This window comes from Chamaea fasciata, unplaced genomic scaffold (genome assembly GCF_029207755.1).
Source record: "Chamaea fasciata isolate MVZ Bird 193981 ecotype frontalis unplaced genomic scaffold, bChaFas1.0.hap1 SCAF_2, whole genome shotgun sequence".
Taxonomy (NCBI): Eukaryota; Metazoa; Chordata; class Aves; order Passeriformes; family Sylviidae; genus Chamaea; species Chamaea fasciata.
Window position 1 is genome coordinate 1,690,652 of NW_027094087.1, and position 14,827 is coordinate 1,705,478.

At 43.7% G+C, this 14,827-nt stretch overlaps 1 protein-coding gene across 14 annotated transcripts in view; it reads right to left on the minus strand.

Annotated features, from left to right (window-relative positions):
• The window catches only part of LOC136303963 (chromatin assembly factor 1 subunit A-like), a 220,802-nt gene that overhangs the window by 36,092 nt on the left and 169,883 nt on the right, over nt 1–14,827 (minus strand). For 12 of the 14 annotated variants that reach the window (XR_010724331.1, XR_010724333.1, XR_010724340.1 and 9 more), the window contains 3 exons: nt 10,665–10,752; nt 6,882–7,087; nt 3,436–3,522 (listed from right to left, as the gene is read on the minus strand). Coding sequence is in view for 1 of the 14 variants with exons in the window: in XM_066207638.1 (XP_066063735.1) it covers nt 3,436–3,522; nt 6,882–7,087; nt 10,665–10,752 (381 nt within the window). In the remaining 13 variants the exon portion in view is untranslated. Of the gene's footprint in view, nt 1–1,701; nt 2,814–3,435; nt 3,523–6,881; nt 7,088–10,664; nt 10,753–14,827 lie in introns of those variants that run through there. The other 2 variants (XR_010724345.1, XR_010724344.1) reach the window with 2 other exon arrangements.

Consider the following 14,827-nt stretch of genomic DNA (forward strand, 5'->3'; position numbering starts at 1 on the left):
CTGTATTACATAAGCAGAAAGCAATTCAGCTGCCTGGAGAATATAAAAAACAACTTTGACCTTACACTGGAGTCATGCTTCAAAAGACTGATTATTCATATGAGGAAAATTGCTCAAAAACAACTGCTTGGAAATATTCTCAGAGAGAAAATAGATTGATTGTTCTAGAGGCAATAATATAATTATGGTACAACAAACTGCATCTTTAAATGTATTTTACTCCTAAGCCTTTTTCTTTTTTCACAATAAGTGCTTCATCTGCTAGTATTTGAAATATTTTATCTTTCCAAATGTTTCCCTTGTTTGCTCAGTGTATCTTTTTGCTTGCTTGCATGTAACTCTTCAAGAAGTTGGAGAGTTGCTGCTAATGGGAGAATTTCAGGCCACGTTGCCCCTCATTAATTCTGACCCCTTTATGGCCACATCACTGTAGGGTTAAAGATGTGTTGTGCCGCTAGAAAATACTGCAAAAACATCCATTACAACAAAGGTAAACAGTGATTCGATAAATGTTCAATGTATTCTTGATAAAACACTAACTTAGGTGAATTCTGGATTTCTTTCAGGGCGGTATTTATTTCCAGGGAATATTTTCTCTCTGGAGGAGGAGGAACAGTCATCTGGCTGAGGGGCTGAGTGGAAGTTCAGGAGATCTGGGCTCAATTCCCAGTGCTGCTCCCGGTTTCCCCCACCGTGCTGGGTGGAGAACTCAGGCCCCATTCCTGTAATCTCCCATGCAGATCCCCGACTCCACTGCTGTGAGCAGCTGAGGATTTCACCAGCTCAGATCATGCCCTGGCTAAATGTTAAAGACTGAGGCCACTTCTCCTCAGCTCTCCTCTGCAACCTGCGGATTTCAGTTCTTCCCATCCATTCCCCTCCTGCCCCTGGAGTCTGTTAAATCCGTGGATCCAGGACTGGGCTCTCCCTCCAAGCAAACAGAGGTGTCTGAGCCTTTCCAGAGCAGCGCATCTCCCACAGCGTGCTTGCTTCTTACAGCACATAAAAATAAACTGGGCTCCAGAACCTCCAGAAGAGCTCATCAAGTTTGGAAAACACCTCTAAGGCCATCGAGTCAGACCATTAACCCAACACTGCCGAGTCCACCACTAACCCATGGCCCCCAGCGCCACATCTACAGGCTTTTAGAGCACTTCCAGGGATGGCGATTCCCTGGACAGCTCCTTCCCGTGCCTGACAATCCCTTCTTGTGAGGAATTTTGTCTGAATCTCTGCTCTGAGCCTCCTCTGGCCCAGCCTGAGGCCGTTCCCTCCTGTCAGGGAGTTGTGCAGAGCCACCAGGTCCCCCCTGAGCCTCCTTTTTCTCCAGCTGAGCCCCTTTCCCAGCTCCTCAGCCTCTCCCAGTGCTCCAGCCCCTTCCCAGCTCCATTCCCTGCCCAGGACACGCTCCAGCCCCTCCAGGGCCCTCCTGGAGTGAGGGCCCAGAACTGGACCCAGGATTTGTGCCCAGCAGTATTATTTTTGCATAGTCTATTAAAGAAGTCAAACTAAAAAGTTGCTGTATATTCCACATGGGAGGTTTCTTGAGAAAACCAGAGTGTTTTCTCCAAGGTATCTGTAATTCGCCTCGCTGAAACCATTTCAAACAAGGATTTCCCCTCGGTGATCTGGTCACAGAGCTCTAGACAGTAACATGACATGACATTAAACCAATTTTAAAAGGTATTTAATTTAGTGCTTCTGATGTGTATCCGAATTTTATCACTACACAACCACAGCTCAATGGGCTGCTTCTAGTCAAGCTCGGGGTATTCTTTTTCTACCTTACATTTTTCAAATACTTTCTAAACCAAGGGAAGGAATTTCACACCACCAATCAAAATAACCCACTCAGCAGAAAAGTTTCAATTTCTAGCTCTTAATAAATCGCACAGATTTAAATCAGGTTCACGAATTCCACGGCAGTTCTGCGTTTCTCTTCTCGATTTCCATAACAGAAGGTGCAACTCTATAGGAAAATCTGACCTCTCTAATAGTTACCTGCTGAACTCAATTTTGGGCAGAACTCATTTGTTTATGTCTGCTGGCCCCTCGCTGGAGAAATGTTAACCACGTTGCAATATTAACATAAACCTCACCTCATTCACTTTTGAGCTAAATAAGCGAAACAAACAACTTCCTTCCTTAAATTCTACTTTTTACACTTATTGATTTCTACTTATTACACAGCACATCTTGGTACTAACAGAGGCCAAGCAAGGAGCATTAAAAATATCAGATGTGTTGAGTTTCAGCAGAAGTGTGGGACTGCGAATCTCCATGAAAACTACAGAGCCTGCAAGGTGCGTGGCTTGACGCCTTCCTGTGCCACTGATCATCAACCCATTTTCCAACCTTGATTTCTGAACATTTTGGTGAGCACTGCTGCTGCTCTCTGACGCTGCTGGGGCCTTCTCCCCAGAGCCAAAAGGAAGCTGCTCCTGGTTTTTATTTTGCCAGGGATGCTGCAAGCGCAGCCCCACCCTTCCCCTGTGCTGAGGAATGCGACAGATTCATTCCACAGCTGAGGTCCCCGAGTTCGCAGCACAATGCGCTGCAGTCGTGTCCCCAAACTGGCTTCAGAATGAAGCACTCCACCTTTTCTTTTCTAACTTGGCCAGGAGGGACTTTATCACTGAAAAACAGACAGAAAACCAAAGTGTGTCTACGCTTGGGGAGAAGTACTGGGAAAAGATAACATCTGTGACCTGGTACCTGTGTCAGGAGCGATTGGTGACACTGAGGGTGCACGAACACGTGAAGCAACAAATTCAGCTTCTCCCTGGTCACGAGCATCACATTTGCTTTTTCTTCTGTTGATTACAAATGCTGCGTGATTGCTTTTAATCCAAAAGTAATAAATTTGTCCTGACTGCTTAATCTCCTCTGTAAACGGAGCTCTTGGGTTTCATCAGCCCCTGATTTATTGCATTTTTGAGATAAAACAGCCCATGTTTGGTACTGTTTGGTTTCAGTGTGCTGCATCTTTTTCAATTGCTACTTTTACTATGTTTCTGTTTACTTAAATTCCTTCTGCAGATAAATTAAAACCTTACCTCTAAAAAAAACCCCCTTACCTCTAAAAGTAAGACCTTTAGAGTTCCAAATCTATTTTTTTGCTTTTAAATTTTTTCTTCCCCCCCTTTTGCTTTTCCACTTGAGGTGCATACACAGTATCAAAGACATTTCAGATGGCGCAGCATTAGTGGAACCTCAAGATGTGTTTAAACTCTCACTTTGCAGTTCTATGGGCCAAATCCAACATTTTGCTCTGCCAGAAAATGCCAGGTGCTAACAGAATAATTTTAGGTACTTTTTTAGCTGTGTACCAGATGGTGATAACACAAGGAATAATATCAAACAAGTATTAGCTTGTTTCTAACCCCTGTCTCCACATGCTACAGATGCAAAAGGTCATTTATATGAAGCACTCACCATGTGCTGAGCAAAATACAACAGAAATTCCAGCCAAACTGGTCCCTGGAGTGTCCAGGAAGCATCCTGCTGGAAATTCCCCAATGACTGTGGAAAATGGAAGAGAAAAAAAGATATTATCAGTCTTTTGTGATTACAACTTGGAATGAACTATGTCAAGTAAGTACTTCACAGTGTTCTGTCAGTGCATCACTCTTTCAAACAAATGGGACATGATTAAAGCAATTCAAGGCTGTGTCTTTATTTAAGGCTTACCTGGCTAGAGGGATATTTGGTGTGAAACAAATACCCCAAAACTAAGCAGTGATCTAAAATGAAAAACAAATTTTTTCTCCCTTTACCTTCCATTAAAAGGAGCGGTTAGAGCTTTCTGCTTCCCATGAAAATAGATAAAACAGAGGTGCTTTCTGTCTTAATTTCCCCGTGCACATTTCCAGACCCTGACATTCTCTTTTCCTCAGCAAAATCAGACCTGAAACTGTGGCATCTCCATGCTGCACTGCAAGTCCTAAGGAAGAATCCTGGACTTCCTCAGAAACTGAACTGGAATAAAGTCACCCAAATTGCAATGTCAGATTGCTTTGCTTTTAATTTGAGTACGGGAGTCATCCATTCCAAATGCTCCAGAGAAATATTTCCTTGTTCAGCCCCCTCTTGCTTCCCCCTCAGCTCCTCCTCCAGCCTTCCTCACATCATTTCCAGTTTGCTTTTAATGGAAATTCCTTCTGACCCCAATCTTCTGCCTGATGAATTCAACCCACTGCATGTATCAATCATACAAGCCTTTAATCCAGTTTATGGGGGGCTGGGGGAGAACAGGAAGAAGCAAATGTATGGAGATCAGTGGAATCAGAGCAGTGTGCTCAAACCCACCCCCCAAAGCACGAAATTAAGCTGACTCTGGGAGCGGAGAGGCTTTTTAATATCTTGCTGCTTCTTATTTAACTTGGAGCAAACGCTCAGGACCTTTTTAGACTCATCAAATGATGGGTTATTGTCCTGCTTCCAAGGTGTGCCTGGAAATTTCTCCTCAGTGCTCGTGTAGTCGAGTTCACAGAAACGTTCAAGGCTTCTGGCTGATCCCTCCTTGCGTATGCATAGTTTGCATGCCTGCCTGCAGAGAAATGCTCCCGCCTGCCATCAGCACCATCCTGTGGTGCTGGCATCTCCAAACCTCCCACTGCTGTCACGGCACAAGAACAGGAGAAGCAATCCTTGAATAATCCAGCAGGCAACACCTAAAAGTCACACTGTGAATCTGAAAGGGGCTTTGACCCACAGAGGTGTTCATGCGCTGTCCCATGGCTTCCTTATGTAAAACCTCACAGATTTCAAAATAATCAGAGGTTAATTAGTCTGATAACTGGCATTTGCCACTCACAGTCATCTAAGCCCATTTATTTCTACTGTCACACCTTTCACGGGTTGAGTAAGAAATTCTTCCTCCTAAAATCCCAGGATGGCTCAGGCTGGAAGGGACCACAGTGGGTCACTGGGGCCACCTCCCTGCTCAGGCAGAGACATCCCAGGGCACAGGGCACTGGAGTGTGTCCAGATGGCTCTGGAATATCCCCAGGGAGAGACTCCTCAGCCTCCCTGGGCTCTTCCTCACTCTCGATTTATTCTATCACAAGGAGATGACACTTCTTGAGAAAAGAAAAATACTTTTCAAGCTGATGACTGAGGCAAACTCCTAACTCCCACTTTTATGAGCTATAACTCAAAAAACTGCCAGGTTTCTTGCTAAAATGAAGTACCTCCATTTTCCCTCTCTTCGCCTGCTCCTAATAGTTTGATTCTTTAAAACTGAAGTGGGAAGGATTTGTTTTCAAAGCAAGTCAAGTTGAACAGGAAAACTAACTGGTCTAACTGCAGCAGCATCCTTCAGCAGCAGCTTAAGCAAACCCCCGTCCTCTGGGAACACTTTATCTGGAACATTACTTTATTCCACAATAATCAGTGTGCTTTCAAAGCAAAGTAATTCTTCTCGGGAGGAGTAAGGGAAGAGGGGGAGGGAGTCCAAGCCACTTTCACTCTGGGTTAGAATTCCCTACCAGCTGTTCCTTGCTGCTCAACAGAAAAAAGAAGCCTGGGCAAAAAATGTGCTTTTCTGGGATTCTGAGTGGACAAGGCCTTCCCATTAAAGAAGCTGGGTAAGAAGTTAAAATTGAAAAGAGAGAAAGCACCCAACCTCAACGCACATTGCCCTCATACAAAGACTTCTTATCAACAGCAGCAGCTGCTGCCCAAAATACCTACTATTGCTTTAGCAACAACCCTGAACCATAAGACCAACTCCAAACATCTTTGGAAAAGAAACACATGTATTATCTAGGGCTTAGAAAACACAGCAGTGCTTAATTTGAGTCCATGTGAGCTGCTGAAGGGTGTGCAAAGCTAGAGGTGCTCACATAATGTATTAAAGCACTCTCCTTTCTGTTAGTTTGGAGCTGAATCCATGACCACAGCTGCTTCAGAAAAATATTGTTTGACTTCAGTTAAAATTGGGCACCAAAATTTTAACAAATGTAATGATGTGGAAAGTTTTCGGGAAAATTTATTCTCCCTGGCTTTTCCTCGCACTAAAAGTTGCAGTGGAAAGAACCCCCAAAACTCCAAATCTTTAAATGCACGACAAACGCCTCTGTGAAAATCCTTGATTAATTTCATGAAGGAAGTAAAATTTACAGATACGCTGCAAGAAACCACGTTGCTGTGCCAGAGCAAGGCTTGAAGGAAATGGTTCCTCAGACATAATTTCTCACCCTCCTTGATTCATTGGTGACTGTGAAACTCAAGCCTGGTTTTGGCATTATCCTGCCGTGGAGGCTGATTTTCACGGTTTCTCATGGGAGTCCATTATTCACACGGGTTGAATTTCAGTGAGTGGTAAAACAATCCCTCTCGTGACAGTGTGTCCTCTCCAGGAGCAAGGAGCCTGCTCAGACACTGAGATGTCCAGGGAAACTCCGCAGTTAATCAGCAGCAACAGGGAACTAATCGGATTATATTGTCTGATCCTATTTTCTAATCACAAGGAATTGTGATGGGAAGAAAACCAGAGCACGCGTTCTAATTAATACACTGAGAACTTACACTGGAAGGCACTGCAGCAGGGCTAAACATGACAAGATACAAAATAACTTTAGAGTTCAAGGACTTAAATGAAATACAAGAAATGTATCAAGACTATATTGTGGAAACATCTGCAGTGTTTTATCCCCAGCACTCTCCTTTTTTAAATGGATGGAAAAAGATGTTGGTTGGGATGATGGTGACGGTGGTGAGAGAAGGAAATGAAAAATGGAAGGAGAACCTTCTAAGGCTCTTAGTATCTTGCCCTGGTTTCAAACTCAGTATTAAGTGTAGAGCCATAAAGAGGGAAGGGAGTCAAACAGCAAAAGAAGGATTTTTGGAGACTACTGCTAATACAAAACCTACAGTACCTGGTGCCTCCTGGGGTGTTGCTGGACTTTATCTTGGACTGGTGAATTCTGGTTTTTAGTTCCCTCTTCTCTTCTCTTCTCTTCTCTTCTCTTCTCTTCTCTTCTCTTCTCTTCTCTTCTCTTCTCTTCTCTTCTCTTCTCTTCTCTTCTCTTCTCTTCTCTTCTCTTCTCTTCTCTTCTCTTCTCTTCTCTTCTCTTCTCTCTTCCTTAGGAAAGAAAAATCATGATGTCTCAAAGAGAGGACGTAATTCAGAAAGGGAAATAAACATTTAGTCATTATTAATAATTACTCTGCTGAATTACAATTGTGCCAGTGTTTAGAGAGGTACTAATATGTGTAAATAAATACAGTGCCTCTCACTCAGGAATCTACAGTTCAATTCAAAGGCCAAGGAGCTGGATTTTCACCTGGAGTTTTAAGTGGCATAGGTGGAAGAAGCAGCTGTAGAAGCACCATGATCACCCCTGATTTCATAAACTCCAAAAAGCTGAGGGCTGGTTCTTTTCTTCCCCCATCTGAGAGTGGCACATTAATGGAATAGGAATTTATAGCCTTGTAACAGTTTACAGCTTCTAAATTGAACCTCCTGACTTTGCCTCAGCAAACGTCTGTCAGTGGCAGGATTTGAATTGCAAACTCTATTCCATTAATTTTTTTTTTTTTCAGTACGGAATATGAAAGTGCTGTAATGACATTTTAGGGCATGTTCCACCAGCTTAGCAGAGATTGAAGAAACAGAGACCGAATAATGTTGGGAAGAAAAGCCAGAGGAAATCCAGATGGACCTTTCACATCCTCAGTTGGGTATAAAAATTGTTGAGAGAGCGGGGGATTACACAGTGACACCTGTACAATATAATATGTAAGGCACTGATAAGTTATGAAAGACCTGCTTTTGAATGACTTCCTTGAGTTTCCCCTTGAAGAGGTCTGTGTTTTGTTATTGCAGAGGGAAAGGTGGGGACAGCTTTATGTATGCTCTTTTGCCATGTGTATTCCCTGCTTAACTCTTTCTTGAAACACAGGCCAGACGCCAGAGCTTTTCAGGAAGCATTAGGTGAAATTTAATGTCTCCCGAGTTTTAACACGGTGTGAATAGTTCCTAATGGGTTTCCAAAGAGGGACTGTCAAACAGTTCTTAAATAAACAGGCTCTGAGCACCACAGAGCACCCACTGTAGGCAGTAGAGAAGATAACAAGCAGCATCTGCTCAAACGAAAAGGAGAACCCGGGCCAGAGGAAAAACTTCCTCCATTCAAGGAGGGAAGTGGAAGTGGGGTCTGTGCCACAGGGTTTTTTCCCCCCTTCTTCCTGCTCCTTCTGCCTCGTCCTTCAGTGTCCTTGTGGGAGCTTCTGGAGGAAAATGAGTCCATCAAGTCGGTTAGAGAGAAAGGCTGAGAGAATTTGGGTTGTTCAGCCTGGGGAAGAGAAGCTTTGGGGTGACCTCATTGTGGCCTCCCAGTACCTGAAGGAAAACAGCAAGAAAGATGGGGAGAGACTCTTTACAAGGGTCTGGAGTGACAGGACAAGTGGGAATGGCTTTACACAGACAGAGAGTAGGTTTAGACTGGGTAGTAGGAAAAAATTCTTCCCCGTGAGAGTGCTGAGGCCCTGGCACCGGCTGCCCAGAGGAGCTGTGGCTGCCCCATCCCTGGAAGTGCTTAGGGCCAGGTTGGATGTGGCTTTAAGCAACCTGGTTTAGAGAAAAGCGACCCTTGCCCATGGCACAAGGGTTGGAACTGCATCATCTTCGATCCCTTTCAACCCGAACACTTCTGTGATTCCCCGATTCCGTGGTACAAGCAGGGAGCAAAACTCCCAGCACCCTTCGTGAGGAGGCAAATGGAACAGAAGCTCACAAGCAAACAGGTACGTTCATCACGCAGCCTTAAACTTACCCAAGAGCTCCTGTCCCTGGGAGAACCCAGTCGACAAAGCAGCAATTCTGCACATTTGCAGTTCCTCAGGGAACAATTAAGAGACTATTATACTCTTTACTGCTGCTGCAAGATGAAAACAGCCAGCATCTCCAAGGGAACTTCTTGTAAAACCCAAATTGAGCTTAATGAGAATAGACTTTTGACAAATGCTGTTCGATGTGAGATGCATTTAGCACTTGTCAGGAGCTGTACTCCGGACTTAATGAATTTATAAGTTAAGTCATGCTCCAGTGTTGATGTGAAGGAGACTGAGATCAGTGGCTTTGACAAGGCTTGAGGGCACTGGGTACATCGAGCAGGCGAAATTAATGGGATTCACATTAACCTGCATTAAATATAAGAAGATGAACAGCCATAGCCTGGGTTAAGTTGAATTTTAAAGCAGCTTTTTTTTCTCTTCAGTATATGAGGATACACAATTCTTTTGGAAAAGAAAACAGAAAGGTCCAAGTATAGCTAAAAGAGAACTGTGCACAAGCCTTAGAAGAATTTCTCAGGAAGAATCACCAGCAGTCAGGTTTGGTGACGCAGGGGTGCATTTGCCACTAAGCAGGGCAGTCTGTGATACTGGAGTTCACAGGGGGTCACTGTGAACTGAATATCCAGTATCACGGAATTTTAAGGGCACTGTGTGAATTTGAAGGACGTTGTGCAGTCACTAAATCAGGATGCTGTCAGGTCTGTCTGGATTCCCCCCTGTTTTGAGCTCTACTCCACCCCAAAAGGCGGGCAGGGAGAAGGAGGAAGTGACAGCTGCCTCATCCTCCAGCTGCTGTGGTCCTGGCTCTGAGGCAGACAGGCATCAAACTCCACGGCAGCCTCAGAGAATCTGCCAAGATCTTTCTGGAAGTGCCGACAAGCTTTGCCACCTTTCAAAACAGAGAAGGTGGATTGTGCCCATATCCTTGCGTTGCCGCATCTTCAGCACTTTTGTAACTGTAACCAAAGTAAAGGGCAACTGCATTTTAAGAGATTTTTAGGGGCAAGTGTTCAGTACAGCTGGAAAAGCCTTTACACCTCTCCAATGCAGGCATGAGTAACAGGAAGTTGAATTAAAAATACCACACAATTTTTTCCACTCTAGGGGAGGATTTTTCATTTCTGAAGCAAAAAAAAGGGGTATCTGGGCCCTTCTGTCTGCAGAGCAAGGTGCAATTCCCACAATCCCTGGTACAGAGAGGGCTCCTGCCCAGTCAGCTCCAAAACAGGCATTGAAAACTTTGGAAGCCTTAATACAGCTGCTCTGTCTGCAGATTTAAAAGTTATATCCAAAGGTCCCTTTTCTTTTCCTCTGTTTTTTCTCTGTGCTTAAATACATCCAGTTTCTCTCCTATCTCAGCAATCTCATGTGTTTGTGCGCCCAACTTCCACGGCAGGCAGGACAAAGGGGGCTGTTACAAACCCACTCCCAGGCAGCCCTTGCTCACAGGCCTCACACCTACATTTCTTCCATAAATTCCAGTCCAATCTCTATTCTAAGAGGCAACTGCTGAGTTGGCCGCTGGCCCTGGAAACCACATTTTCAAATAAAATGCAATAGAGGAGAAAAGAAAACTGCTTTTCTTCTTAAGGACAACAAAGCAAAACGAACTATTGCTGAGGGGAAAAAAAAAACAAAACCCAAAAAACAGAACAAACAAAAACAGATTTTAGGTAGTGGCAATAAAAATGGGTTCAAACTTAAACCAGAGCGAGAAAAGAATTCTCCAAAAAGGCTCCTACTTAAAGATCAATGGGACAAGAGCCCCAGAAAAGTGGGAGGGCTCCTTAAAGGTAACGGATCCCTGACTATTTGTTCCAGAGGGGAATCAATGGCTCTTTTCAGGACAATTCCCTCCGTACCTGTGAGCTGTAGTGAGGTGGGCAAATCCTTCCCCTGCAGCTTTCCCCTTCCAGCCTCGTGCTTTGATTGATTTTGCAGCCACCCGGCCTAAACGGCAGAAACAGAACGAGAAACATTTAATTAACATGACAGGAAATGCTCCAAGTGTGCTTGGAAACTGCAGGGAAAAACATTAACATGTCAGTAAATATTTCATAGATTTACAATCCTTTCAATTTGGGCTTTTATTGACTTAACAAACCAGGTTATCCCGGTGCTGCCTTTAATCCATTTACAGTTAGTTGGGTTTTTTAATCAAAGATATGGGTAAGGGTAACAGGAGACCACCTATTTCACACATGTAGGTATGAGGTGCTCAGGGAAGCAGCAAACCCTCAGGGTATTTTGCAAAATGTTTATTAGCTAAGGCTGGAAAGAATCCCTGATATTTAGGTTCTACACCATGCTAGGGAAATACATCTGATCAACAGAAAAAAAAAAAAAAACAAAACAAAGGAAGTGGAAGAAAAGTTTCAGTCCTCTTTTTCATTCTTTTTTTTAAAAAAGAGAAAAACACCACCTTGTTCATATAAGAAATTTGTTCTGAGTGATGAATCTGCGAATTCTTTTCAATGATTACAAATTTCAACAAAACCAGGCCCAGCACTTTGACAGGAAAGAGAAAAGTCTATCACTGTGAGCATCTGTTCCTTGGAAAGCCAAGCCTTTGCTATTTCCACTTGAATTTCTACCTAATTGCAAAGGCTTCTCTGCTAAACAGAAATATCAAAATTTGCAGTCAATATTTGTAACAAGACAAGCACAGAATTGTAATTATTCAATAGCAGCAATCAAGAAAACAAAGAATGCGGCACTTTTACAGAAGATGAAAACATTTCTTCTGGTGTATTAGATGAATAATTGAGCCAACAACCCCACTGGATCATTTCAAGTGTATAAAGTCCCGAAAAAACCTCCCAGTGCTCTGTGCTGAGCAGGACAAATTCAGTGGAGGGAACCAAACTTCTCTAGGCTCCATCTGAAATGAATCTTAACTCTGTTCTTATCAGACCCTGGTGCCAGCAGGAACAGCTCAAGCTCGCTCGGAGGAAAAACACTCGGACGCGGCATACCAACACCTCGTTTTATGACGCCTTTTCCTGAGGAAAACCTAAACCAGTTCACTCCACAAAGTCAGCTGAAAGGCACACAAATTACCGTGGTGCAGATGGGGTGCGTGTGAAATGAAATATGAAATCCACTTGCCAGTGGAATGGAAAAGTAGGCATGGTAGGAGCTGCAGGGATAAAACACTGGAATTACTCACATCGCTTTCTGATACAACACACTGAGGCCTCAGCCTCTCAAACAACCCATCTTTGGCCTCTGAAAGGGCTCCCTCCAGGATGATTTTTGTTTATGGTAAAGCTGGCCACAATTACAGTAGTAAATGTCTTGAAAGCACACAAGGGTCAGGCTTTAGTGCCGACTGGGAAAATCTGCGTTCAGAAAAGTGAGCGCTTCCTTACGTGTTTCACGAGAGGAGCTGCTTTATTTCTCGAACTGTGGCACTTCAGCCCCCAGCCTGGAGCTGCGAGAGGAGCGGCTGCACAGCTACAGCAGGCACTGGATGTTGAAGGGGCTCCAAGGGTTTATCATGGAACTGGAATCTCCAGGCTCACCCCCATGGTCAGATCAGAAATCACACCTGAGACGCTCCAGCCTCCATCAGCTGCGCAAGCAACAAAATCATATAAACCCTGTTTGTGCCCTAGACAGACATCAGTGTCCTCTTAATTGCAGAACAAGATTTCTAACTTCTTTTCCTTCTGATGAAGAGAGAACTGTGAGCTCTGACCCACTGGCCTGGATCAGGAAGCCTGAAATACCTCTGTGGATGGTCTCCAGTTCTGCTGCCAAGGCCGTGGCCTCCTTTGCAAGGGCCAAATAAAAACTCAGAGCGGAGAAATCCTCAAAGAACTCTAAGACTGAAGAAGCCGCTCCTTTTCCAGAAAGGGTAACAAAGGTATCTTTATATATCCTGCTCAAACAACGGGAGCAGTGGGAAGAGGAGGGGGAGCAGGAGCAGAACAAGAGATGCCAGATATTAAGGAGGCCTTTAGATATTCTTAACACACTGATTTGAGGAAGGAACAAAATGTAGCCCGTGAGGGCGAGGTCAAAGCAGCAGCAGATGTTGTCCAGGCTGTTCAAACAGTGCTTTAAGGAGCTCCCTGAAATTCTGATGACAGCTCTTTTTTGCACCTCAAATCTAAGACACAGGTGACAAAAAAAAAAACCCACCCCAGGTAGAACTGGAGTATTTTAAAGCGGAACAAACAGCTCCTGAACGGCGGCCTATAGATAGCTACATGTTCCCAAAATCCCTGGTGAAAGGCTTGTGAGAGGTTGCTGTTGAAAGATGAGGCTTTTTACTTGTTTCCAACTGCAAAAATGGATCACTGGGCCTGAAAAATACGTGAAACCCGTGAAAATCCACCCCAGAGCTACAGTTCTGCTGGGGCTCCCCCGGGGGGACGTGACCTGATCTTTAGTGGGAAAGAACTGGGTACCTGATGTGAATTGAAGCAATCTCTGCATTGAACTGGTGTTTGTACTACAACTACCTGTCCTGAAGTATCATTCCAAGGAAAAAAAAAATAAATCCCTGTGAACTTTTCTTAGGTGCATGGCCTAGTTTTTTTTCCCTTCTGTACTTATAATCACATGAAGCAAGCGCAGCTGCAATCTTTTTGATAAACATCGAATAAAATGTTTATCTTGCTCTCCTTTTCGCCTAATTCCTCTTCCATCAGGGCACTTGGGAAGGCAGGAGAGGCCAGGGGAGGATGAGCATGGACCTGTTTTCATCCCTCTCCATCTTTTAGGTCCATGTGCCTAGCAGCACTCAGGGCTCCTCTTACTCCTCACAAACTTCCTTTTTTTTTTTCATTTTTTTTTTTCAGGAAGAACCAAGGAAATTCCACCCTTATTAAGCAAAACCTTATTTCAATGAGAAATAGCAAGAAAATTGAGAACAAAAATATTTGTGAAATGGTAAATCCACCCCATCAATTAATAGGAGAGTGTATGCCTGTGTCAATATGTATAAATTGTCCTGAACAGGGGTATGGGGCTCATTTGCAGGATAATATATTTTCATTTTTCAGAGTGTGAAAACAATGAAATAATCACCTTTTGCAATGTAAGCAAGCACTGTGGATTCTGTCCCAACCCCACGTGTTTTAGCACTTTGTCCTGAAACGTCCAGGAACACACAGAAAGTGTACAAATCTGAAATTTTCTGTCACGAAGAAGGCTTGGTGAGTTGGTTACATTGAAATTCTCCCCCCAAAAAACGTGTATCTCGTGAAAATGCTGATTTTGACATCCAGCTTTCAAAAGCAGTCAGTGAGGAGCACATACAACCGCGTTATCTTTTTACACCTCATTCAAGGATGCACAATTCCTATTTCTTCAAGTCAGATGGCAGGGTAAATGCAGGAGGACTCGGTCCATTTTTCTATCACTTGAAGTGTTTTAAGGAAAGAAGAGTGTGTAAAGGTTTGGGGTCTATGAAGCAGAATGTGCTATTTAAAATAAAATTTGCGCGGGTTTGTTGTTGTTGTTTGTTTGTTTCTCCAGGGTTGAAACAGAAGAACACGATTTTAGAAAGAAATGATGCTACTGACCACTAAAAAGCCAGCCCCAGGACACTTGATCAAGTCCCATTGTCTCTGATACTTAGAGAGGAGGAAAGGAGGTAAAAAAATTGCAGGCAGAGAGTTCCTATAGAAAAGGATTTTGATTGCTGCTGTCAACTTGCTTTTTCTGTAGAAGGCTTTTCATCACTCTCCTCCTACTCTAATGTGGTTCATGGTGGCTGAGCAGAACAGAATTCAGTCAGGAGAAAAATGTTAGCAGTTTTGGGACAGTATTTCACCCTGCTCACGTTAGGATTTACCTGAAAACCGAGATTCTCAGGAAAAAAAATCCAAACCCATTCTTTCTTTAATGTTTTATATAATCTAAGGAGAGGGACAGGGACACAGTAATGTTGGTAAGAGAGCTGATCAGCCACACCTCCTCACAGTTCTTCCCTGTGAGGAGTTTGATATCTGGACCTGATCCTCTAAACCTTGGCTCTCCACGTTTGAAATGAGGATTTAATGCCTGTGAAAGG